Below are 27,885 nucleotides of genomic sequence, written 5' to 3'. Positions count from 1 at the left end.
AATATAAAAAATCCATAAGTCCAATGCTGTATACGAATTGTTGTTGCGTGAAACAATGTTGTATTTTATGCATGTATTTATCACCAATTCCAGTAGTAAAAGTCGTAACTTTCGAAGGTACGAGTATTATGACTCGTCCATACATTTCACTTACGTTTGTTACACTTGAATAAAGTCTACCACATGAAAAGAATGTTATTTACGAAGTTTTAAATAGCCGAGCCTTCCTGATTCGAGCCTCTTGTTGATTTGACAACGGTGGGTATCATTAATGTTTATTCTTTGCCTGTATCGCATTCCAGACAAAAAGTTCAAGATCGGTAAACAAGAAATGAACGAACTAAAATGTCTCCTGTGTTTCACGTGCGAGTTAAGCGGTCATGTACGTTCTATAAATCTAACCTTGCACGCATAATCTTGTATTGACGTGTTTTTTTTTTTTGTTTTTTTGGTCAAAAACGACGTTGCCTTTCAGTTAACTCTTCGCGAGAGTTTACCGATTTTTTGAACAAATGTTAAGTAACTATATCGTTTTGCGTCAAACTGGGTGGCCCGAATTTAAATGTCAGTGCGTGAACTCATTGAGGTCATTGCCCATTGCCGCACGTAATTCAAACACGTGGTTATTAGAGTTCAGTCGAAATGTACGTGAATAATGCGATCGAAGTGCGCTGCGAGTTTATTATAGAAAAATTTAACATTACGCATGATATTGTATGTTATTGTATGGTTAATATTACATATTCACTTTATTTCGAATAAAATAATTCACCGATGAGTCACAAGTATTTAAAATATTTTCTCGACTTTCGTTAGACACCTGACTCCGGGACCTGACTATCTTTTTCAATGATTTACTAGTAAATGCGCCCATGTTTATATTTGCGTAATAATTACAACGCATTATCAAGTCGGTAATATTGAAATATTCACAGACCCAATAGCCCGGGTTAGTGTCCCAACAATAATAAAAATAACTTAGTTTGCGTAATTATTATAAAAGTAATACATTGCAAAGTTGAAATATTTAGAGCCCGTCCAATACTGTAAACATATTTGCGTTATTAGAAAAGCAGCACACTAAGTAAACGATGTTGAAATATTCAAAGCCAATACAGAGTTGGATACAAGTTGTGTTATTACAGTACCGCCGGATATCGTATGATAACAAATTTACGAGATCGAAGCGCGGACCAAGAAAGAAAAGGGTTGCTAAGGTAACGCGCCAGTTCAGCGCGTGACTTGGGGGGTCAAACTTCGGTCAACACACACTTGATGTCAGAATCGCCGCGTAGCAAGTTTCGCAACGTACTTGAAGTTCAATTGTGCCCCAAAATGATGTCGACGATCACTCAATTGTCGCAACGCATGTTGTACCAAGTCCATGATACACCCCGTTTCGACTTTGGCTTGCTTTTTCTTCTTAGTGCATGTTCTTGTTCACGTAAATGCGACCTCTCACCAATGTATTAAAACACTTTGAATTTATACTTATGCGTGATTATATTTGGTCTACGCGAAACATTAATCTTTCTAAACATTTTCTGAGACCATGCATGATATATATTCACAAAATAATGCGATCTTATTTTATATTATGTTGATCACTACGTCTTTCTGGATCGTTTTGTGATTTTATTCCAAAGCTCAGGCAAATAAAATAATGTGAACTATTATAGACTAGTTTCCTAGCTTTTGTGATCCTTTTAATTTCCCAGTTCTTTGTGTTCATTAATGGTCTTGACAATAAGTGTGAATTGCTGTGCGAGCCCACCGCACACGACCGCGGTAAACCGGGGTCATGGAATCTATGCATAAATTTGCATAGAATGCGGTCGACCGGCGAGCACCCACCACCACCGCGGTAATGACCGCGGTGCACCGCCCGTTTGATTTCCTACTCTTCCCTAAGACAACTAGGAAATGTGAAAAAAAAGTCACACGTCACAGAACATAGATACACACATAAAATACACATTTTTAAAAAGCTTGAACCCTGGTGATTCTAACAATATTTACTTTATTGGGTCTTTTTGTAGCCATTTAGTCGCAATCAAGAGATGAAAACAAATATGAATGTAATACTCTAGCTATCTTAAATTGTCTAGTTATGGTTAATTAAAGAACATCTATCAAATCAGATTTTGAGTAAAATTTGTTTATAGGTAACGGAATATTATTGTAGACCCAGATTTTTAGATTTTCATGCAATTATCCTGATCTACTACATGTATGCCAGCCAACTCACAATATTATCATTCTGTGTTATTTGTATGATATAAAAAAAAAAAAAAAAAACTTGTGCAGTGCAAATATTATGAATAATAAATGTGTTTTGGAAAATGCCTCTTGAAATAAATTAACTTTTTATTTCAAATCTTTGAAAAGAACTATCCCATGGTGATCAATTCACTGTAAACTCTGTGGGTGAGTTAGCCATTCTCTTAGCCAGGCTTCCCTTTCTGTCTTGTAGTAGCAGTTTACAATCAGTTTATAATCAGTATCTTTGGCTCTGTAATAGTATCCCTGCTGCTAACTCCTTTCCCTGGAGGTGAAACCTAGAAGTGCATGCAATTAATTATCTATTATACCTGTAACTTCATTTACATCATTATGGTTATTTTCTGTAGCAAAATCTGAAATGCAGTCGGGTGTTGTTTCTATTGAAAAACAAGATGAATGCTAGGCATTTGTCTTCAGGATTGTAAATTAGTTTTATCAACTAAACAAATCGAAATTAACATATGGCTCCCCCATGGGCCCATCTTGTGACAGTAAATATTTTATGATCTTAGTGAACCTTTTTAGCAAATCATTGCTCAGTACCTAGTGTTTCATATTGTTCATATTTTGTATAGGCATAATTTCTTGCTCATTTCTGGACCAATTTTAATCAAAATGGGAGACGTGTAATTATCAATTTTTATTTTTCCGTTTGACCAACGGATAGCAATTTTATTCTCAAGACATCAAAAACAATATTTGAACATGCCGTTTCTCAAGCATGCCAGAACTGTGTAGGTATTGACACAATTTATGGAGAGTAATTATTGCACGTAATTTTGTTTCTCAATTTAATTCAAAATGTCAGACTGGTTGCCATACTACCGTATTATCCTGTTTCCCAGATAGTCATACAAATTTGGTACAAGGCAAAACATATTGGGTGAATATTGTCTTTAGTTATTTGAGGATTTTGATGAAATTTTGTTGTTTGAACATTGGTCACATACAGATGCAAAAATACAGATATATATAAATTACAACCTCATAGAAACTAAAGAAACACATTAATAAAACCTCACAATATTATTCTTTCTTGAACAGTAATCCTATTAAGAAACTATAAATTCGTAAAATTCTGCGACAAGAAAAAAGAATAGTCGCATAATAAAATTAGAAAGTTTTGCCTGAGCCATTCAAGATCATAAATGATGTGTTGCATAATGCATATCATTTTTTGTGCATGATTAATCATAAATATTAATACCACTTTTTAGTCCCCGTTCGGACGCAGTCCGAAAACGGGGACTTATGTTTTGCCCTGTGTGCGTCCGTGCGTCCGTGATCACCTGTATCTCGAACATGCATGGACCGATTAAGTTCAAACTTCACTCATACATCACACATTATATGGGACATATGCACATGCATTTTTTTCATGATCCGATTAACGATAGCCGAATAGCGGCCATTTTAAGGCCGAAAATGCATCAAAATCGCACATTTTCACTATTCCGGACCCGGATCTCAGTTATGCATGGACGGATTTTGTTCAAATTTGGTACATACATTAAACATAATAGGACCTTGATGCACGTCATTTTTTTTTTTGGATCGGGTTCGAAATGGCCGACTGGCGACCATTTTGTTTTAAAGAATTCAGTTCTGGATCCGTATCTGAGACATGCTTGGATTGATCGAGTTCAAACTTCACACACACAAGGTACATCATGTCACAAATATGTATGTGCATTTGTTTCATGATCTCATTAACGATAGCCAAATGGCGGCCACTTTAAGGCCGAAAATGCATTGAAATCGCACATTTTCACCATTCCGGACCCGGATTTCAGTTATGCATGGACGGATTTCATTCAAATGTGGTACATACATTAAACATAATAGGACCTTGATGCACGTCATTTTTTTTTTCGGATCAAGTTCGAAATAGCCGACTGGCGGCCATTTTGTTTTAAAGAATTCAGTTCTGGATCCGTTTCTGAGACATGTCTGGATTGATCAAGTTCAAACTTCACACACACAAGGTACATCATGTCACAAATATGTATGTGCATTTGTTTCATGATCTTATTAACGATAGCCAAATGGGGGCCGCTTTAAGGCCGAAAATGCATTGAAATCGCACATTTTCACCATTCCGGACCCAGATCTCAGTTATGCATGGACGGATTTCATTCAAATTTGGTACATACATTAAACATAATAGGACCTTGATGCACGTCATTTTTTTTTTCGGATCAAGTTCGAAATAGCCGACTGGCGGCCATTTTGTTTTAAAGAATTCAGTTCTGGATCCGTATCCGAGACATGTCTGGATTGATCAAGTTCAAACTTCACACACACAAGGTACATCATGTCACAAATATGTATGTGCATTTGTTTCATGATCTCATTAACGATAGCCAAATGGGGGCCGCTTTAAGGCCGAAAATGCATTGAAATCGCACATTTTCACCATTCCGGACCCGTATCTCAGTTATGCATGGATGGATTTTGTTCAAATTTGGTACATACATTAAACATAATAGGACCTTGATGCACGTCTTTTTTTTTCGGATCAAGTTCGAAATGGCCGACTGGCGGCCATTTTGTTAAAGAATTCAGTTCTGGATCCGTATCCAAGACATGTCTGGATTGATCAAGTTCAAACTTCACACACACATGGTACATCATGTCACAAATAGATATGTGCATTTGTTTCATGATCTGCTTAACAATAGCGGAATGATGGCCATTTTAAGGCCGAAAATGCATCAAAATCACGTATTTTCACAATTCCAGAACCGGATCTCAGTCATGCATGGATGGATTTTGTTCAGATTTAGCACAATGTGTTGTACATATGCAGGTGCATTTCGGTCATGATCTGCTTTGAATGTATATGTCACTCAAATATGAACGGAATGGGGACGTGTCATTGACAATGACTTGTTATTTGTAAATACTGGTGTAGGAATGGCATTAATGTTTTCTGTTTAACTTTTGTGATGTTTCATCATTTCTTTAGGTGTGTAGTGCAATAAAAAAAAACAATACAATTTTATTGATTTTTATTAGACTTGTTCTGAGATGACCTAGATTCATAATTTAGCTATGCTAAACGGAGTTTCTCTCATTTGTTTACATTATTGCCAACCAATATTTGTTGTCTCGCTGATCAGCACTAGCTGGCTATCAGTTGTAGCGGAGTTTCTCTTGGGTAGTTTTTATTAACATGGATTTTATTAAAATAAAATTAATAAATAATCTGAAATTAAGACCAACCTCATTTTCACTGGAGTCAACACTGACAGTGTAATAAATAGTGGCTAGTTTGAATTTAAATAAAAAGTTGGGTTTATAAATATCTATAGACATGGGTTTGTTGTCTTGTGAATTTTATTGACTGATAAATATAACAAGTTTTATTTAACAATTTACAGTTGTTATGAGTGGCATGATTTAATGTAAACAATGTATTTTACATGCGTTGTATTTGTCACTATGGGTCCCATATTGACACAATGTGGTGTGACGACTAGCGCTTTAAACTGAAAAAGAAACGTTATCTTTATGGCGTTAATAAAACGTTCTTTTCATACATGCATATTTAATAACAGCAGAGAAAAACACCAATATTTTATCTAAGAACGCAACTAACTGGTTCTTAGCAACCAGTCATAGTGTAAGCGCTAAATGTAAACAAGTGGGAACTCTTACGGACTTTGTTCATGGGAAGTAAAATGTGAAAAATAAATTGTGAAATATTGCTTTTGATGGAATTGAGGCTGTATGAAATGATGTAGGGAGAGAAATGATTCATTTTGATATGCATTCTTCTATGTATTTGAAATTACTAAACTGCTTGAAATTCAAATTTAACATTTTATGCTCTGACAAATACTTACAAAATTATTTTTGCTTTTTTTAATTCGCAGACAAAAAATTCTGGTCCTCGTCGTGGGGAATATAATGTATACAGCACCTTCCAGAGCCATGAACCTGAATTTGACTACTTAAAAAGTTTAGAAATAGAAGAAAAAATTAATAAGATTAAATGGCTACAAAGACAGAATAATGCACATTTTTTGTTATCAACAAACGGTAAGTAGTCTATATATCAATCTTGAAACGTGTATAGATTTTCTTTTGCCAAGTGACCTACTTTCCATAAATAAAGCGGGCGTTATTCTCCATATGTTGCCAAGCAGAGCTTTATTTGAATAATTACTGAGTTACAAAATCACATTCACCACAAGAAAAATTACAATTTCCCATTATATAATTGTTTTTTGGAAGTCTATATTTCTGATGTCAGTAGAAAGATCCCCCAACCCCCACCCAGAAAAAAACATCTTGTTCAGCTCTGCAAATGATGCTGTTACTAGCAACCACTTCACTGCTTCTCGTTAATTCAACTTGCCTAGAAATTCATCCATCATTTCATTTGCCATGGTAACCAGGTTACTATAGCAACTGGAGGAATGTTATTTCAAGCTACTTGTAATGAAATACGGTACGAGGTGGGTGCTACTTTGGAGTATTCTCCATGTACACTTATAGCTGTAACAATATTTCCTCTCAAAACCTTTCTACATTTAATTATTTTAGTTTTAGTCAACAGTCAATCTCTTCATTGAGAAATGATAACTGTAATTTCAGCAGCTGTTTCCATAGACCACAATAAAAACACATTTCCTCTTAAAAACTCACTAAAAATAGTCTATTTTGCAATTCTTTTAGACCTAATAAAAAGTACCTTGTAAGACACTACCTGACATTCTATTTTTTCACCATGTTACTGAGGAAAATTTTGAGATGCTGTATATCCTTGCTACAGGAAGCAATGGTAATATGCCCTAAAACGGACAAAATATGCTATTTTTAAATTATTTTCTTTGATGTAACATAATGTATTAAATATGTGGAAACAAAGAAAAGACAATATTTTTACTTTTGTCCAGTGTTCTACCCTTAAAAACGGACATTAAGCAATCTTGGTTGGACATGCGCATTTGTTAAATGTGTAGCATGTTAATATTCTTGCCATCTTTGTACCATACTATCACAGAAGTGCTACTTCAGTGAAATTCTTGTAATTCATCATCAAACCATAAATTCTTGTATGCTAAATAATGAATAAAACAAATCTAAGATGACTAGTAGCATGCATGTAACATGATCACATGAAGGTAGATATCACTGATTTTCAAACATATTATTGATAAAATACTACATCAAAAATAAAAATATTTTTAATTTAATTTGACCTAGGTTTTGTCCAATTTTAACTGCAGTAAAAAAAGAAAGACGGTGTTAAGATTTGTCAATATGCAGATAGAACTCTACAGTTGTGCTTCTATTCGGAGTACTCAGCTAAATTGATTTTTGGCTCAATAGACCATGGGTCCGCTGAGCCTATGGGATGGGGTTTCTGTAATGCGTCTGTCGTTTGTCTATCTATCTGTCTATCTGTCTGTCCGTCTGTCTGTGCACGACTTCTTCTCAAAAAACGCGATTTTTGGTGTGTGGGTGCCTTGATGGTAATTTGTTCATGAGAAGTCAATCTGCCAAAAATTATGCAAATTAGCCCCCCAAAACTCTACTGTGGCGGTCTATATTGAGAGCACCATCTATAGTATGGTGTTGGAATAACTTTGTTTATGAATAAGTCTATGCATTCCTATGTCGGACAGTCAAATCGTTTCCGTCTGTGTGGGTAGGTCGATTCTCCTGTTAAATCGACTGAATTCCTTCCAAAGACTGAACTAAAGTGGTTATGGATGTTGTGGAACTCTTGGGACCGACGAAATCGTGTTTGCGTGGAATTTAGTGACTGGCAGAAGTCCTTTCCGTAAGTTGTGTGGTTGTGTGGATCGACCGCAGAGGTTGCAGTCTGCTGTTGCTATTGTGTTGAACGAAATCGTGGTTGAACCTAGCTGCAGTTCTGTCGGTTATTTCGTTCGTCGTGGTATTAACGCAAAACCATGGAGCTACAGTTTCATCCTTTGCGAGTTTTATTTTCATTATTTCGCCTTAAGTTTCTACCTTTCTACTGTTGATTGTCCCGAAACTATTTCATCAATTATTTTGAGGGCGATGGTTCGAAATTGGTCGATTTCAAGACAAATCTCCGTGTTTGCTGCCATCTTGAATACCGTAAAATTCCTTTTTGAGGCCGCGGCTTTAATTAAAATTCATTTTTTCAATGGACGAATTCAGATGCGTGAAGTCTTGGTGCGGCTTTAATTAGAGCATTCACTTCGGTAACAGTTGGAATTTTTTTCAGAAAACAAAGGCCAGAAGGGATAATGATATGCTAATGAGATGCACGACACTCGACCTACTTTCACAAACAAACAAAATTTCACACTGTATGCTGCGTTTCACACAAGTGAATAACTTACTTGTTTTCGAAGTGTTACAATTGCTGATTATTAATCAGTAGTGATTACAATAATGTACAAAAATAAATTCGTTGAATTGTTGTGAAAATTCAACTTAGTTTCACCGCAAGCGAATGATTTTGGTCACATATAAATGCTCGACCGATACGATATCCGCCATGTTAGTTCAAACATCTTTAGTGACTTGAAACTGTTATGTTGACCTGGTAGGCCAAGTCGCTAATTAACCAATCGAAACGCTGGATGGTGCCAACGTGATTAAATTACCATAGCGCATTTAAATATGTTAATGTAGTTCAGCGACCTCATGGTAAACGAAACACGGAAGAGATTTACCGTTGTTGTACTGCGATCGTTTGGCTTTGATTTTGATGGGAAAACGGCATGATTTTTTTTTTTTAAATCAAGAAATTAGTTGTTTTCAAAAGATAAGCTGAGCATTGAAGAAGAATTTAACACTTTTGAAGATAATAACAGCTCATTGTGGAAACGCAGTTTACCCAGTCGCGTTACCCACAATAAACCTGTACTCTGGAATAAGCGTAAATGACTACGGAAAACCTTAATTAGACTCTAATTTAAGCGACAGGAATCATTGAAATGTTCGAAAAATTATGCCTTAATTTAAAATTAAATGGTATATTTTTTTCTGAAATGTGGTGGCTGTTTGGTTTGTGAAAGTTTGGGGTGCGGCTTATATTGCAGACTTTTCCCTGGGATCAAAACATGTCAATTTCAACATGAAACAATGTCTCAAGTTAGGGGTGCGGCTTCTATTAAAGATGCGGCCTCAAAAAGGAATTTTACGGTAAGTTATCGTGACGCTACGAGGCGTCATAGTTTTCCCATTTCACGCGGTTTTCGTGCTGAAATAGTTTCGAGACCCATAGACAGTATGAAGGTAGAAACTTAAGGCGGAATAATGAAAATAAAACTGCTGTTACGATCCGACCTGATTTCAGTTCAGACTCTTTTAAAATGGTCATTCTTTTTCAAAACCGGTAGACTGAATGCTTTGATACTTGGTGTGTATGTACCTTGTGTTGACATCTACTGGATTTGTTCATCCCATGGCCATATCTTTTTTTGCATAGTAATTGATTAGTTGCCATTCAAAGTACATTTTTCACGTCTAACTGGTGCAATTGTAGCGGTAATTGAAGCAATCTCAGTTTGATGATCACAATCATCTTTATGTTGGCACACAGTGGCCAGAGTCGATGTCAGACTGGCTCTACACACAGTGGCCAGAGTCGATGTCAGACTGGCTCTACACACAGTGGCCAGAGTTGATGTCAGACTGGCTCTACACACAGTGGCCAGAGTTGATGTCAGACTGGCTCTACACACAGTGGCCAGAGTTGATGTAAGACTGGCTCTACACACAGTGGCCAGAGTTGATGTCAGACTGGCCTTACACACAGTGGTCAGAGTTGATGTCAGACTGGCTCTACACACAGTGGTCAGAGTTGATGTCACACCGGCTCTACACACAGTGGCCAGAGTTGATGTCAGACTGGCTCTACACACAGTGGCCAAAGTTGATGTCAGACTGGCTCTACACACAGTGGCCAAAGTTGATGTCAGACTGGCTCTACACACAGTGGCCAGAGTTGATGTCAGACTGGCTCTACACACAGTGGCCAGAGTTGATGTCAGACTGGCTCTACACACAGTGGCCAGAGTTGATGTCAGACTGGCTCTACACACAGTGGCCAGAGTTGATGTCAGACTGGCTCTACACACAGTGGCCAGAGTTGATGTCAGCCCGGCTCTACACACAGTGGCCAGAGTTGATGTCAGACTGGCTCTACACACAGTGGCCAGAGTTGATGTCAGACTGGCTCTACACACAGTGGCCAGAGTTGATGTCAGACTGGCTCTACACACAGTGGCCAGAGTTGATGTCAGACTGGCTCTACACACAGTGGCCAGAGTTGATGTCAGACTGGCTCTACACACAGTGGCCAGAGTTGATGTCAGACTGGCTCTACACACAGTGGCCAGAGTTGATGTCAGACTGGCTCTACACACAGTGGCCAGAGTTGATGTCAGACTGGCTCTACACACAGTGGCCAGAGTTGATGTCAGACTGGCTCTACACACAGTGGCCAGAGTTGATGTCAGCCCGGCTCTACACACAGTGGCCAGAGTTGATGTCAGACTGGCTCTACACACAGTGGCCAGAGTTGATGTCAGACTGGCTCTACACACAGTGGCCAGAGTTGATGTCAGACTGGCTCTACACACAGTGGCCAGAGTTGATGTCAGACTGGCTCTACACACAGTGGCCAGAGTTGATGTCAGACTGGCTCTACACACAGTGGCCAGAGTTGATGTCAGACTGGCTCTACACACAGTGGCCAGAGTTGATGTCAGACTGGCTCTACACACAGTGGCCAGAGTTGATGTCAGACTGGCTCTACACACAGTGGCCAGAGTTGATGTCAGACTGGCTCTACACACAGTGGCCAGAGTTGATGTCAGACTGGCTCTACACACAGTGGCCAGAGTTGATGTCAGACTGGCTCTACACACAGTGGCCAGAGTTGATGTCAGACTGGCTCTACACACAGTGGCCAGAGTTGATGTCAGACTGGCTCTACATACAGTGGCCAGAGTTGATGTCAGACTGGCTCTACACACAGTGGCCAGAGTTGATGTCAGACTGGCTCTACATACAGTGGCCAGAGTTGATGTCAGACTGGCTCTACACACAGTGGCCAGAGTTGATGTCACACTGGCTCTACACACAGTGGCCAGAGTTGATGTCAGCCCGGCTCTACACACAGTGGCCAGAGTTGATGTCAGACTGGCTCTACACACAGTGGCCAGAGTTGATGTCAGACTGGCTCTACACACAGTGGCCAGAGTTGATGTCAGACTGGCCTTACACACAGTGGTCAGAGTTGATGTCAGACTGGCTCTACACACAGTGGTCAGAGTTGATGTCACACCGGCTCTACACACAGTGGCCAGAGTTGATGTCAGACTGGCTCTACACACAGTGGCCAGAGTTGATGTCAGACTGGCTCTACACACAGTGGCCAGAGTTGATGTCAGACTGGCTCTACACACAGTGGCCAGAGTTGATGTCAGACTGGCTCTACACACAGTGGCCAGAGTTGATGTCAGACTGGCTCTACACACAGTGGCCAGAGTTGATGTCAGACTGGCTCTACACACAGTGGCCAGAGTTGATGTCAGACTGGCTCTACACACAGTGGCCAGAGTTGATGTCAGACTGGCTCTACACACAGTGGCCAGAGTTGATGTCAGACCGGCTCTACACACAGTGGCCAGAGTTGATGTCAGACTGGCTCTACACACAGTGGCCAGAGTTGATGTCAGACTGGCTCTACACACAGTGGCCAGAGTTGATGTCAGACTGGCTCTACACACAGTGGCCAGAGTTGATGTCAGACTGGCTCTACACACAGTGGCCAGAGTTGATGTCAGACTGGCTCTACACACAGTGGCCAGAGTTGATGTCAGACTGGCTCTACACACAGTGGCCAGAGTTGATGTCAGCCCGGCTCTACACACAGTGGCCAGAGTTGATGTCAGACCGGCTCTACACACAGTGGCCAGAGTTGATGTCAGACTGGCTCTACACACAGTTTTCAGAGTTGATGTCAGACTGGCTCTACACACAGTGGCCAGAGTTGATGTCAGACTGGCTCCACACACAGTGGCCAGAGTTGATGTCTGACTGGCTCTACACACAGAGGCCAGAGTTGATGTCTGACTGGCTCTACACACAGAGGCCAGAGTTGATGTCAGACTGGCTCTACACACAGTGGCCAGAGTTGATGTCAGACTGGCTCTACACACAGTGGCCAGAGTTGATGTCAGACTGGCTCTACACACAGTGGCCAGAGTTGATGTCAGACTGGCTCTACACACAGTGGCCAGAGTTGATGTCAGACTGGCTCTACACACAGTGGCCAGAGTTGATGTCAGACTGGCTCTACATACAGTGGCCAGAGTTGATGTCAGACTGGCTCTACACACAGTGGCCAGAGTTGATGTCAGACTGGCTCTACACACAGTGGCCAGAGTTGATGTCAGACTGGCTCTACACACAGTGGCCAGAGTTGATGTCAGACTGGCTCTACACACAGTGGCCAGAGTTGATGTCAGACTGGCTCTACACACAGTGGCCAGAGTTGATGTCAGACTGGCTCTACACACAGTGGCCAGAGTTGATGTCAGACTGGCTCTACACACAGTGGCCAGAGTTGATGTCTGACTGGCTCTACACACAGTGGCCAGAGTTGATGTCTGACTGGCTCTACACACAGTGGCCAGAGTTGATGTCTGACTGGCTCTACACACAGTGGCCAGAGTTGATGTCAGACTGGCTCTACACACAGTGGCCAGAGTTGATGTCAGACTGGCTCTACACACAGTGGCCAGAGTTGATGTCAGCCCGGCTCTACACACAGTGGCCAGAGTTGATGTCAGACTGGCTCTACACACAGTGGCCAGAGTTGATGTCAGACTGGCTCTACACACAGTGGCCAGAGTTGATGTCAGACTGGCTCTACACACAGTGGCCAGAGTTGATGTCAGACTGGCTCTACACACAGTGGCCAGAGTTGATGTCAGACTGGCTCTACACACAGTGGCCAGAGTTGATGTCAGACTGGCTCTACACACAGTGGCCAGAGTTGATGTCAGACTGGCTCTACACACAGTGGCCAGAGTTGATGTCAGACTGGCTCTACACACAGTGGCCAGAGTTGATGTCAGCCCGGCTCTACACACAGTGGCCAGAGTTGATGTCAGACCGGCTCTACACACAGTGGCCAGAGTTGATGTCAGACTGGCTCCACACACAGTGGCCAGAGTTGATGTCTGACTGGCTCTACACACAGTTTCCAGAGTTGATGTCAGACTGGCTCTACACACAGTTTCCAGAGTTGATGTCAGACTGGCTCTACACACAGTGGCCAGAGTTGATGTCAGACTGGCTCTACACACAGTGGCCAGAGTTGATGTCTGACTGGCTCTACACACAGTGGCCAGAGTTGATGTCTGACTGGCTCTACACACAGAGGCCAGAGTTGATGTCAGACTGGCTCTACACACAGTGGCCAGAGTTGATGTCAGACTGGCTCTACACACAGTGGCCAGAGTTGATGTCAGACTGGCTCTACACACAGTGGCCAGAGTTGATGTCTGACTGGCTCTACACACAGTGGCCAGAGTTGATGTCTGACTGGCTCTACACACAGAGGCCAGAGTTGATGTCAGACTGGCTCTACACACAGTGGCCAGAGTTGATGTCAGACTGGCTCTACACACAGTGGCCAGAGTTGATGTCAGACTGGCTCTACACACAGTGGCCAGAGTTGATGTCAGACTGGCTCTACACACAGTGGCCAGAGTTGATGTCAGACTGGCTCTACACACAGTGGCCAGAGTTGATGTCAGACTGGCTCTACACACAGTGGCCAGAGTTGATGTCAGACTGGCTCTACACACAGTGGCCAGAGTTGATGTCAGCCCGGCTCTACACACAGTGGCCAGAGTTGATGTCAGACCGGCTCTACACACAGTGGCCAGAGTTGATGTCAGACTGGCTCTACACACAGTTTTCAGAGTTGATGTCAGACTGGCTCTACACACAGTGGCCAGAGTTGATGTCAGACTGGCTCCACACACAGTGGCCAGAGTTGATGTCTGACTGGCTCTACACACAGAGGCCAGAGTTGATGTCTGACTGGCTCTACACACAGAGGCCAGAGTTGATGTCAGACTGGCTCTACACACAGTGGTCAGACTGGCTCTACACACAGTGGCCAGAGTTGATGTCAGACTGGCTCTACACACAGTGGCCAGAGTTGATGTCAGACTGGCTCTACACACAGTGGCCAGAGTTGATGTCTGACTGGCTCTACACACAGTGGCCAGAGTTGATGTCAGACCGGCTCTACACACAGTGGCCAGAGTTGATGTCAGACTGGCTCTACACACAGTTTTCAGAGTTGATGTCAGACTGGCTCTACACACAGTGGCCAGAGTTGATGTCAGACTGGCTCCACACACAGTGGCCAGAGTTGATGTCTGACTGGCTCTACACACAGTTTCCAGAGTTGATGTCAGACTGGCTCTACACACAGTTTCCAGAGTTGATGTCAGACTGGCTCTACACACAGTGGCCAGAGTTGATGTCAGACTGGCTCTACACACAGTGGCCAGAGTTGATGTCTGACTGGCTCTACACACAGTGGCCAGAGTTGATGTCTGACTGGCTCTACACACAGAGGCCAGAGTTGATGTCAGACTGGCTCTACACACAGTGGCCAGAGTTGATGTCAGACTGGCTCTACACACAGTGGCCAGAGTTGATGTCAGACTGGCTCTACACACAGTGGCCAGAGTTGATGTCTGACTGGCTCTACACACAGTGGCCAGAGTTGATGTCTGACTGGCTCTACACACAGAGGCCAGAGTTGATGTCAGACTGGCTCTACACACAGTGGCCAGAGTTGATGTCAGACTGGCTCTACACACAGTGGCCAGAGTTGATGTCAGACTGGCTCTACACACAGTGGCCAGAGTTGATGTCAGACTGGCTCTACACACAGTGGCCAGAGTTGATGTCAGACTGGCTCTACACACAGTGGCCAGAGTTGATGTCAGACTGGCTCTACACACAGTGGCCAGAGTTGATGTCAGACTGGCTCTACACACAGTGGCCAGAGTTGATGTCAGACTGGCTCTACACACAGTGGCCAGAGTTGATGTCAGACTGGCTCTACACACAGTGGCCAGAGTTGATGTCAGACTGGCTCTACACACAGTGGCCAGAGTTGATGTCAGACTGGCTCTACATACAGTGGCCAGAGTTGATGTCAGACTGGCTCTACACACAGTGGCCAGAGTTGATGTCACACTGGCTCTACACACAGTGGCCAGAGTTGATGTCAGCCCGGCTCTACACACAGTGGCCAGAGTTGATGTCAGACTGGCTCTACACACAGTGGCCAGAGTTGATGTCAGACTGGCTCTACACACAGTGGCCAGAGTTGATGTCAGACTGGCCTTACACACAGTGGTCAGAGTTGATGTCAGACTGGCTCTACACACAGTGGTCAGAGTTGATGTCACACCGGCTCTACACACAGTGGCCAGAGTTGATGTCAGACTGGCTCTACACACAGTGGCCAGAGTTGATGTCAGACTGGCTCTACACACAGTGGCCAGAGTTGATGTCAGACTGGCTCTACACACAGTGGCCAGAGTTGATGTCAGACTGGCTCTACACACAGTGGCCAGAGTTGATGTCAGACTGGCTCTACACACAGTGGCCAGAGTTGATGTCAGACTGGCTCTACACACAGTGGCCAGAGTTGATGTCAGACTGGCTCTACACACAGTGGCCAGAGTTGATGTCAGACCGGCTCTACACACAGTGGCCAGAGTTGATGTCAGACTGGCTCTACACACAGTGGCCAGAGTTGATGTCAGACTGGCTCTACACACAGTGGCCAGAGTTGATGTCAGACTGGCTCTACACACAGTGGCCAGAGTTGATGTCAGACTGGCTCTACACACAGTGGCCAGAGTTGATGTCAGACTGGCTCTACACACAGTGGCCAGAGTTGATGTCAGACTGGCTCTACACACAGTGGCCAGAGTTGATGTCAGACCGGCTCTACACACAGTGGCCAGAGTTGATGTCAGACCGGCTCTACACACAGTGGCCAGAGTTGATGTCAGACTGGCTCTACACACAGTTTTCAGAGTTGATGTCAGACTGGCTCTACACACAGTGGCCAGAGTTGATGTCAGACTGGCTCCACACACAGTGGCCAGAGTTGATGTCTGACTGGCTCTACACACAGAGGCCAGAGTTGATGTCTGACTGGCTCTACACACAGAGGCCAGAGTTGATGTCAGACTGGCTCTACACACAGTGGCCAGAGTTGATGTCAGACTGGCTCTACACACAGTGGCCAGAGTTGATGTCAGACTGGCTCTACACACAGTGGCCAGAGTTGATGTCAGACTGGCTCTACACACAGTGGCCAGAGTTGATGTCAGACTGGCTCTACACACAGTGGCCAGAGTTGATGTCAGACTGGCTCTACACACAGTGGCCAGAGTTGATGTCAGACTGGCTCTACACACAGTGGCCAGAGTTGATGTCAGACTGGCTCTACACACAGTGGCCAGAGTTGATGTCAGACTGGCTCTACACACAGTGGCCAGAGTTGATGTCAGACTGGCTCTACACACAGTGGCCAGAGTTGATGTCAGACTGGCTCTACACACAGTGGCCAGAGTTGATGTCAGACTGGCTCTACACACAGTGGCCAGAGTTGATGTCAGACTGGCTCTACACACAGTGGCCAGAGTTGATGTCAGACTGGCTCTACACACAGTGGCCAGAGTTGATGTCTGACTGGCTCTACACACAGTGGCCAGAGTTGATGTCTGACTGGCTCTACACACAGTGGCCAGAGTTGATGTCTGACTGGCTCTACACACAGTGGCCAGAGTTGATGTCAGACTGGCTCTACACACAGTGGCCAGAGTTGATGTCAGACTGGCTCTACACACAGTGGCCAGAGTTGATGTCAGCCCGGCTCTACACACAGTGGCCAGAGTTGATGTCAGACTGGCTCTACACACAGTGGCCAGAGTTGATGTCAGACTGGCTCTACACACAGTGGCCAGAGTTGATGTCAGACTGGCTCTACACACAGTGGCCAGAGTTGATGTCAGACTGGCTCTACACACAGTGGCCAGAGTTGATGTCAGACTGGCTCTACACACAGTGGCCAGAGTTGATGTCAGACTGGCTCTACACACAGTGGCCAGAGTTGATGTCAGACTGGCTCTACACACAGTGGCCAGAGTTGATGTCAGACTGGCTCTACACACAGTGGCCAGAGTTGATGTCAGACCGGCTCTACACACAGTGGCCAGAGTTGATGTCAGACCGGCTCTACACACAGTGGCCAGAGTTGATGTCAGACTGGCTCTACACACAGTTTTCAGAGTTGATGTCAGACTGGCTCTACACACAGTTTTCAGAGTTGATGTCAGACTGGCTCTACACACAGTGGCCAGAGTTGATGTCAGACTGGCTCCACACACAGTGGCCAGAGTTGATGTCTGACTGGCTCTACACACAGTTTCCAGAGTTGATGTCAGACTGGCTCTACACACAGTTTCCAGAGTTGATGTCAGACTGGCTCTACACACAGTGGCCAGAGTTGATGTCAGACTGGCTCTACACACAGTGGCCAGAGTTGATGTCTGACTGGCTCTACACACAGTGGCCAGAGTTGATGTCTGACTGGCTCTACACACAGAGGCCAGAGTTGATGTCAGACTGGCTCTACACACAGTGGCCAGAGTTGATGTCAGACTGGCTCTACACACAGTGGCCAGAGTTGATGTCAGACTGGCTCTACACACAGTGGCCAGAGTTGATGTCTGACTGGCTCTACACACAGTGGCCAGAGTTGATGTCTGACTGGCTCTACACACAGAGGCCAGAGTTGATGTCTGACTGGCTCTACACACAGAGGCCAGAGTTGATGTCAGACTGGCTCTACACACAGTGGCCAGAGTTGATGTCAGACTGGCTCTACACACAGTGGCCAGAGTTGATGTCAGACTGGCTCTACACACAGTGGCCAGAGTTGATGTCTGACTGGCTCTACACACAGTGGCCAGAGTTGATGTCAGACCGGCTCTACACACAGTGGCCAGAGTTGATGTCAGACTGGCTCTACACACAGTGGCCAGAGTTGATGTCAGACTGGCTCTACACACAGTGGCCAGAGTTGATGTCAGACTGGCTCCACACACAGTGGCCAGAGTTGATGTCTGACTGGCTCTACACACAGTTTCCAGAGTTGATGTCAGACTGGCTCTACACACAGTTTCCAGAGTTGATGTCAGACTGGCTCTACACACAGTGGCCAGAGTTGATGTCAGACTGGCTCTACACACAGTGGCCAGAGTTGATGTCTGACTGGCTCTACACACAGTGGCCAGAGTTGATGTCTGACTGGCTCTACACACAGAGGCCAGAGTTGATGTCAGACTGGCTCTACACACAGTGGCCAGAGTTGATGTCAGACTGGCTCTACACACAGTGGCCAGAGTTGATGTCAGACTGGCTCTACACACAGTGGCCAGAGTTGATGTCTGACTGGCTCTACACACAGTGGCCAGAGTTGATGTCTGACTGGCTCTACACACAGAGGCCAGAGTTGATGTCTGACTGGCTCTACACACAGAGGCCAGAGTTGATGTCAGACTGGCTCTACACACAGTGGCCAGAGTTGATGTCAGACTGGCTCTACACACAGTGGCCAGAGTTGATGTCAGACTGGCTCTACACACAGTGGCCAGAGTTGATGTCTGACTGGCTCTACACACAGTGGCCAGAGTTGATGTCTGACTGGCTCTACACACAGAGGCCAGAGTTGATGTCTGACTGGCTCTACACACAGAGGCCAGAGTTGATGTCAGACTGGCTCTACACACAGTGGCCAGAGTTGATGTCAGACTGGCTCTACACACAGTGGCCAGAGTTGATGTCAGACTGGCTCTACACACAGTGGCCAGAGTTGATGTCAGACTGGCTCTACACACAGTGGCCAGAGTTGATGTCAGACTGGCTCTACACACAGTGGCCAGAGTTGATGTCAGACTGGCTCTACATACAGTGGCCAGAGTTGATGTCAGACTGGCTCTACACACAGTGGCCAGAGTTGATGTCAGACTGGCTCTACATACAGTGGCCAGAGTTGATGTCAGACTGGCTCTACACACAGTGGCCAGAGTTGATGTCAGCCCGGCTCTACATACAGTTATTTAATCCAAATAATATTTAGTCATGGTTTCTCGTGCATTGAATATTGATGTGTCAAATATGAAGACTTGTCTACACTATTTATTTATTTATTTACACATTTATTGATAACCCATTTACATCAAAGAAATATGAATAATTACATAAAACTCTGAAAGTAATCTACCATAGGGTCACAACACTTGTGTGTTCTGTTTCTGTCATCTCAGTGAATCACTTGCGTTGCTACTATTACTGATAATACATGTAAAAACACTATTAAATTTAACTCTGTCAGTCACCAATTCTATGAAAAAATTGATATATTGGCATTTAGTAATTGTGAAATCAGCATGGTCCTTAAATCAATATATTCACTACTTAGTCATCATAAATGTTCTGCTGACATGTCAACTATTCTGTTTGATAGCTTTTCTAAATTAATATTGACACTCCTCTGTCATAGTATTAAACATTTGCGCAAGACACTTTTTGTAGTAGTACATGCAAGTACCATTTCAAATGTTAATGTAAATTCATACAGGTGTCAGCAGGGTTGACTCACAAATGTGAATTGGATTAATATCAAACTGTGAAATCTGCAGGACAAGTAATATTAATTTATGTGCACGAGTTCAGATCTTGTAAATTATAGTTCTTGGGAATCCTCTTCAAATAACTAGTCTATTATAGAATGCCATGTTGTATAGAAGACTAATAATCAGCAGACTGTTCACATAATTGGCATTTCTTACACTTGTTTAATACAAAATTTTATACAATGCACATTCTGGGTTTTGTGGTTGGTTGACATTGATAAATTACTCTCATAGTTTGGAAAAATTGTGACACTATTATAGATGGCTATAAATGGCTAATCATCATTTCTGTTATTACTAGAGCAATGTTGAAGGAAAGCTGATTCAGCGATTTACATCGTCCGCCTGCACGGTGTTGTTCCATTCAGACATTCCTCTCTCCTAAACCCTGTGCTGTAACTCAATTCATAACCGTGTATGTCGCGTTGTTGCGCGATAGAAAGGTCACTGCCCAATGGAAAGCTTTGTTACAAATGACTGCCAAAAAGCACTTGGAATTTTGCATTTCTGGTGTCTTAGTTTTGATTTCTGCCGATATATGTTGCAGTGACATCATGAGCTCTGAGGTATAACACCTGCTCCTCCATAATACTCGAGTGTTGACAACACTATTACCAAGTTTGATGGTTGCAAGGCCGGTTAAGCATAATAATCTACTGATTTACCACTTCAAGTATGACTAACACATCAGAAGTATAGCTTTGGTTTGAATATATGTGAGTACACAGCTACCACTGTGCGCAGACATATTTGTTTTGATAGCTTGACCAAGCGTGTTGATGAAAGAAGCAATCTGATTGGCTGTTGATATACTGATTCTAAACTGTGAGGGCATTGTCACATACACATAGTTCTAATGAAATACTTGAAGGTGATAGTGGAGTGCTTTGCCTGAACATTCACCTTGAAAATTCAAGATCGCGATCTAATGTTTTCAAAATTGAGTAAAAATATGGCTTCAAAGAAGCCCTGATTGGCATGTAATTTGAATGTGTAATCAGTGCCTGACACTGCAATTTATGCGATATATTTTCACCAGCTAAATTGAAGTTTGATGCTGTAAAACATATTTCATGGCAGATTCACTTTTGCAAATTTAGGGACAGGGTGGAAGTGGAGGGCAGGAGAGGGGGAGAGATAGTAGCAGTGAATATTTGATTCTGTAAAGAAGTGGCAGTAACATTCAAGATTTGTCTTTCTGTCTCCAACAGACAATTCAAAACAGCCTTTTAGCCAGCCACCTGTCTTGTCATTTTGGACAGGCACAAAATTTAATTTTTTGACAGGCAAAATTTCAGATTTTCATTGAAAATTCACTGTAAATTACAAATTAAAGTTTTTAAGATGGGCTTTCATTTGCTGGCTATAACCCTATTCCAAAATATAACTTAACTGACTGACTGATAAATATATTTCAATCATTAACAAAAACATAACGAAAAAAAAATGTCAATGTCATCAGTTGAAACTTCTTACTTGATGGTCAATATATGGACCTTGTCAGCCACCTAATGCCATGGTTAATCTACTTATGAAAATGATATTTCAAATTACTTCCTTGCTGCATATTTATTGGGTTCTTAAATTACATGAAACTGTTTAATCACTTCAGTGGTGATTATACGTTTATATTTTCATGTGTTTTTTCCCTTGCAGATAAAACGATTAAATTATGGAAAGTGTCGGAACGTGACAAGCAGTGGGAAGGTTTCAATTTACGAGACGAGGATGGATGTAATCGAGACTACTCGGGGCTGACTAATTTGTTGGTTCCTGCAGTTAAACCCATGGAATTAATGGTCGAGGCCAGTCCTAGAAGAATATTTGCTAATGCTCATACTTATCATATCAATTCAATATCTGTAAATAGTGATGGGGAAACGTATATATCTGCTGATGATCTTAGGATTAATTTATGGTCTTTAGGAATTACAGACCAAAGCTTTAGTATCCTTTTCCGATGCATAAATGATGTAGTTTGTGCTGTCTTGGAGTCGCCATTCTGTGTCATGACAGGATCCACTCAAGTCAAATGCTGACAAAAATTGTTTACTATAATACATGTAGACTTGCTTACAAGTCTTATTTTTTTTGACAATAAAAAAAATGAGAATGGCAAACATAAGATAGTGGAAAAAAAACAAAATAAGAATTGTGAGCAAGTCTAGTATATTGGTGTTTGCCCCAAAATGTGATCGTCTTGATGAAGTGCTTAAATATGTCAATTCTGAATCAAAAATTGCACATTGAGTGAACATTGACAGTAAAAAAATCCACGACTTGGGCATCTGTGCTGTCATGCCTTTGATCACTCTTTATGAAATAACTACCTAATCAGATCTTCATTCAAAACATTCTAATTTTATGAGTAACTTTTCATTTCAAACAAATCCATATTAATTACCTCATTTGCATGAATGTTAATTATGTTACTAATTATTTAATTTTGATGCCAAATTTTTTTTTCCTTTCATAAATAGTGTTGTGCAATTGATGCTATACGTTATTGTTGCCTTAATTTCACTCAGATATTGTTGATATTAAGCCAGCCAATATGGAAGAATTAACAGAAGTTATCACAGCAGCAGAGTTTCACCCTAAAGAATGTAATACATTTGTTTATAGCAGTAGTAAAGGCACAATTAGGCTATGCGATATGCGAGCACAAGCATTATGTGATCAACACGCCAAAAGTAAGTATATTGAGTCTTTACAAATTACATTTACGGACTAGAAAGATTTGATCACCCTATATTTGGTACAGTATTTTGCACACGATTACACTTTTCTGTTTTTAGCTCCGCTATCAATATTACTGATTGTCGTCCGTCGTTGTCAACTTTACAATTTTAACTTTACAATTTCAACTTTACAATTTCAACTTCTTTGAAACCGCTTGTCAGAATGTTTTCAAATTTGATATGCAAGTACCTTGGATGGTTCTTTTTCAGATTTGTTCATTTCATGTCAAAATCTCAAATTCTCTAATTTTGAGGATTATTTTTTTGATTTATGACACAACACTTGAAGTTGTACATTAAAATAGAACAAATTTATTTTGGCAAATCGGGGGGTCCACTGTTAGCAACTTTGGGATACAAGCCAGAAACAGTAGCAAGCAAACTGGTATACATGGAAAGCACCACAGTGGACCCCCTAAGCAGAAGTAGAAAACTTACAGCAAATAACAAGATTAAAAACTACAAGTCTTAAAACACAGTTACAAAATATTGTAAAGGTTACTGCAGTGAGAACTGTTAGTGGTTAGTGGTTAGTAGATGAGGTGGTAGTAGGACAGTGGGAACCGAACCTACCAGAGGTGAGTTAGGGGTAGAGGCAGTGAGAACTGCAACTACATAAATGGTTATTGGTAGAGCGATGAGAACCACAACTACGTGATGACAAGGTTAGGTAGGTAGAGGCAGTGGGAACTGCAACTACAGAAATAACGACAGCGTGGCTGTACCTGGGCAGGTGGTAGAGGTGGTGAGGACCACAACTACACATGAATGGTTACTGAAATGTTAGTAATAAAAACACTTGAACAAAATTGTAAATACACTTTGTAAACGCACCTTATAGTGATTATCTTGGGGAATAAATGAGCACAAGTAATTGCGAAGTCCCCTGGTGGTGAAAAGGGGATGGCGGTGGGATCGTAAAGTTGGAAAATACAAGTTGTGAAGTTCAACTAGCTCAACCAAATATAGCGGGAAACTGAACTATCGCGAGAATATGCAAATTCATGAAGGAACGAGAAATGCAAATTAATCATGTCAATAAATCATGCATAATGCTTCACATTAAGCATTCATTTATTTTGTAAAAAGTGATATTTTTGACTTCTTGTTAAGACCGCAAGTCCGGTTGCTTTGATATTACATATATAGGTAGGTACTACATGTGGACCTCTCTCAGATTTGTTCATTTCGTGATGATATCTTCAATTGTCTAATTTTGGTGAATATTTTTGGTAAAAAGTGATATTTTTGAGTGATACTTGATACATTCCGGTAAACGCTACTATTCTTTCTTCTCTACAGTATTTGAAGAACCAGAAGACCCTAGTAATCGTTCTTTTTTCTCCGAGATAATTTCCTCAATATCCGATGTTAGGTTTAGTCATAGCGGTCGTTACATGATATCGCGGGATTATTTGTCAGTTAAAGTATGGGACCTTCACATGGATACCAAACCTGTAGAAACTTTCCAAGTGCACGAGTACCTTCGTAGTAAATTATGTTCACTTTATGAAAATGACTGTATATTTGATAAGTTTGAATGCGTATGGAATGGCACCGACAAGTAAGTAGCGAAACTTTTTATTTTATGATGACTGCATAATTTTAAAGGTTTTTATTTTTTTGATTCAAAAAAATTAATTCAAGTTTATTTTCTGAAAAAAAAGGTCAAAATTTGACTTTGGTATCCAATGAGTTAAAATAAAAGATTTTAGATTCATATGCCCAGTGACAAAGACTATTGTTATGTACTGTATGGAGCATTTAATATTAATACTTTGTATCTTCCTTTTGTTATACAAACTCTATATGGTGTTACTACCTGGGCATAGATTAACCTACATTTGTGTTCAGTGCACCATGGGTTGGGTCTGCTATTTGGTCTCACTGCAAGATACCTAGCCAATTTTCTATGTAGGTTTATCTTTAATTTTGTTATTTTATTCCAAGTATTAGAAAAACCCAAGTGCACTAATAAAAGGGATTTGTTATAAATTTACAATTTAGCTACAGTGGTCCAAATCATTTTTATGTAAAAATTTGAGTGAGTATAATTATATTGTTCTGTGTGTGAACTGACATGTCTCTAATCTCTCTGTAGTGCTATAATGACTGGTTCATATAACAATTTCTTCCGGATGTTTGACCGCAACACAAAGAGAGACATAACGCTTGAAGCATCGCGGGAGAACGCAAAACCCAAACAAGTGCTCAAACCACGAAGAGTGTGTGCTGGGGGCAAGAGGAAGAAAGACGAAATAAGTGTAGATAGTTTAGATTTCAACAAGAAGATACTCCATACTGCATGGCATCCATCAGAAAATATTATAGCTGTGGCCGCCACAAACAATTTGTATATATTCACAGATAAGCAATAGTTGAGTAATGTTAGCGTAGTGTAAAAACTATCACAGGACATAGTCATGTTGTTGTACATGTAGCTAGCACACGTATGCCCCAATTTGTGGCCAATGTCAGATGAAATCATTGCCCTCTCCCCTAACCCCTTGTTCATATTTTTGAATATCTTTATCCAAAGTCAGCTGATGCTTGTTATTCATGTTATACAAAGTCAATATTTTCATTTATTTTTTTGCATCATCCAATTCTCATTCCGTAGAAAAAAGAATAGCTTATCTCTTAAAGTAAACCTGTAAACAAGTATGTGTTACCCTTCAATTTTCTACCATAAAGTTGTACTTCTTGAATGTGATATATATATATGTAAAAAATACCTCGATTTAGTTTCTCAAGGGGGTCCAATCAAATGCTTTATACATCTTCTTTTTTTTTATGATACAGGCTGTGCCTGATCTAATACCTGCGACTTTTCGCACCAAGAGCAAATTTAATAAGCTTGTTTTGCTTGACTAATTATCGCAATATTAAATGCCCAGTTTCGAACAAAACACTATACCGTATTACATGTAGCTCTATTAGTAGCATAAACTTATGATAAACTTATGTAAATGAGATGTGGCTGTGATCAAAATGAACCATATTTAAATGATCAAGCATGCAATTACTGGTTTATGTGCATTCTATTGGAGCTAATACGGTACTAAATTTATTGATTTGCTGAAAGTTATCAAATGTGGAAAGATCGATGCAATGGACAGTTTCTTGCTGTACAGTGGTGTTACTTGACTGTCAATGTCATAGTTATCGATAGATTGCTTAATATCTGTGTACATTCTGCAATTTTTTGGTATTGCTTATATTTTTGTAGAAGTGTTTTACAAATGAATTTGTGTCATACCTATTGCAATCGGTAGACATTAGAAGTTTTGTGCAACTTAGCAAAATGTTTCCAAAATTACCTCAATCTTGGTCTGACAATGGTGAGCGCTGTAATTTATTAGATTTGCTTCATGGCTGATTATCATTTGAAAGACTTCCAACAAAATATTGGAGACAATTCCATTTGATTTGACTGTTGATTTGACCTAACCCCAGGTATGCTGTGTTGTCGCCAACTCTAAATTGTAGAAGTATTAAACATATGATACACAGAACCCATGTGGATGTCTGGTTGATCTTAAAACGAAGAATTATTGGTGTGGGGATGGGAGGGTTCAAATCTCAAAACTATTCCTAGTACTCAATTCAGGATCTTTGCTATTAAAGTGGACTTCCCATGTTTTTCTGGAAATGAAGATTTCTGTCCCTCGTGTACCATATGTGCAATTGTCTGCAATGTGTCCCCAAGGAAAAATCGTTGTTATCTACACACACGTATTCTGAATCAAATTACTTTGCATCTTTCTGTTTTTAATATTTTGATGCCTGCACGATTTGTACAATTGTCAATATGTACTTGTTGGTTGTGTCCTGCATTTCCATGGGTTTTGTTTTGTTTCGTTAATCTTTTTGTCATGTTGCGATACATATTTCATTTTAATGCATTTAAGTACAATTAGTTCCCTCTCAACCCCACTTGGTTGTGAATTTGTGCGAAAATGACAGCTTGTATCAAGATTAAAATTCTGGATAAGTGCTTGGATTAGTACAAAATAAGTTGAGTTCCCTGGTCGTTACTTAACTGAACTCGCTTGTGCCTATTTAGCAGCATGTAAAAAAAAGTGGGAGTCGTGGGGGGTGGTGGTGTTATAACCTGTTTATCTTCACGATTGCTATCCTTGGCTGTCCCTCGGATACATTGTCCAATATACGCATACCCATATTTCACACAATTATTTTCTGCTTTGTTTGTCAGAATAAAATGTATATTTTTTATATTATACAAACTTTCCGTAACTTTCAAAGGCAACCAGTTTTGGTACAAGTTAGATCTCTGTATTCCTGGTATCGAAACAAGATAATCAAAAGCTTTTGTAGACTGTGAACCACGAGTAATGTAATAAGTTGAGTGGCAATCTCTAATGCATACTGCATATGATGCAATCACTTGTCCTAGGTTTGGATATACACTTGGTAAATGTCATCTTTTGAGTAGAAAAGTAATTTCAATTCACTGAAGCTGTAAAATGTCAATGCACTTTTATGTTGTACATTAAGAAGTGAAGACTTCAAGCACAACTACCATGTGGTCTTTGCAGGCTATACTTGAGGTTTCCTTAAGGTTTCAATCTGTGCAAGATGGTGGCCATTTGTACTTTGCATCGCTATTGTCGGTTGTGCCTTTTCCAAGTTAACCTGCTCTGTTTACTTAAAATGTCAAAATGTCTTTTTGGTCCAAAATTCATGAATTAAAAATATTGGTGAATAGGAAAGAAGTTTTGCTGAATTTTCTCTGCCACAGAAATCATTTCAGTTATATTTGTACTTTCCCCCCTAGTCTCGGTATAGACCACATTACAAAATATTAAAATTTCAGTATTTCTACATGTATTTTGAGTGGTTATGAGACCAAAGCTTTTCTTTAATGTATTGTTTATTTCATTCTGTATACAAATGTGTACGTTATTTTGCTAGAAAAAAAAATCATGAATATGGAGCATTTTTGTGACCCAGAATAGGAGTAACTTATTCTGATGTCAGAACAGACTATTCACCAAAATGTTTATATTGGCCATGTTAAGTGGCAAAATTTTATTCACAAAAAATAAAGAGTAACTGCTCACCTATAA

The 27,885-nt window shown here is 41.2% G+C and overlaps 1 protein-coding gene across 1 annotated transcript in view; it reads left to right on the top strand.

The window, feature by feature from the left end:
• Positions 1–27,885, top strand: part of LOC100368805 (serine/threonine-protein phosphatase 2A 55 kDa regulatory subunit B beta isoform) — a 43,902-nt gene extending 16,017 nt beyond the window's left edge. The window contains exons 4-8 of the mRNA XM_085504516.1: positions 6,162–6,327; positions 21,711–22,001; positions 22,583–22,747; positions 24,098–24,359; positions 24,897–27,885. Of these exons, the coding sequence (XP_085360642.1) occupies positions 6,162–6,327; positions 21,711–22,001; positions 22,583–22,747; positions 24,098–24,359; positions 24,897–25,173 (1,161 nt within the window). The 3' untranslated portion in view covers positions 25,174–27,885. The remainder of the gene's footprint in view (positions 1–6,161; positions 6,328–21,710; positions 22,002–22,582; positions 22,748–24,097; positions 24,360–24,896) is intronic.

The sequence above is a fragment of the Saccoglossus kowalevskii genome, chromosome 10, assembly GCF_978046115.1.
Source record: "Saccoglossus kowalevskii chromosome 10, keSacKowa6.1, whole genome shotgun sequence".
Taxonomy (NCBI): domain Eukaryota; kingdom Metazoa; phylum Hemichordata; class Enteropneusta; family Harrimaniidae; genus Saccoglossus; species Saccoglossus kowalevskii.
This window is presented reverse-complemented; position numbering and strand designations above follow the sequence as displayed.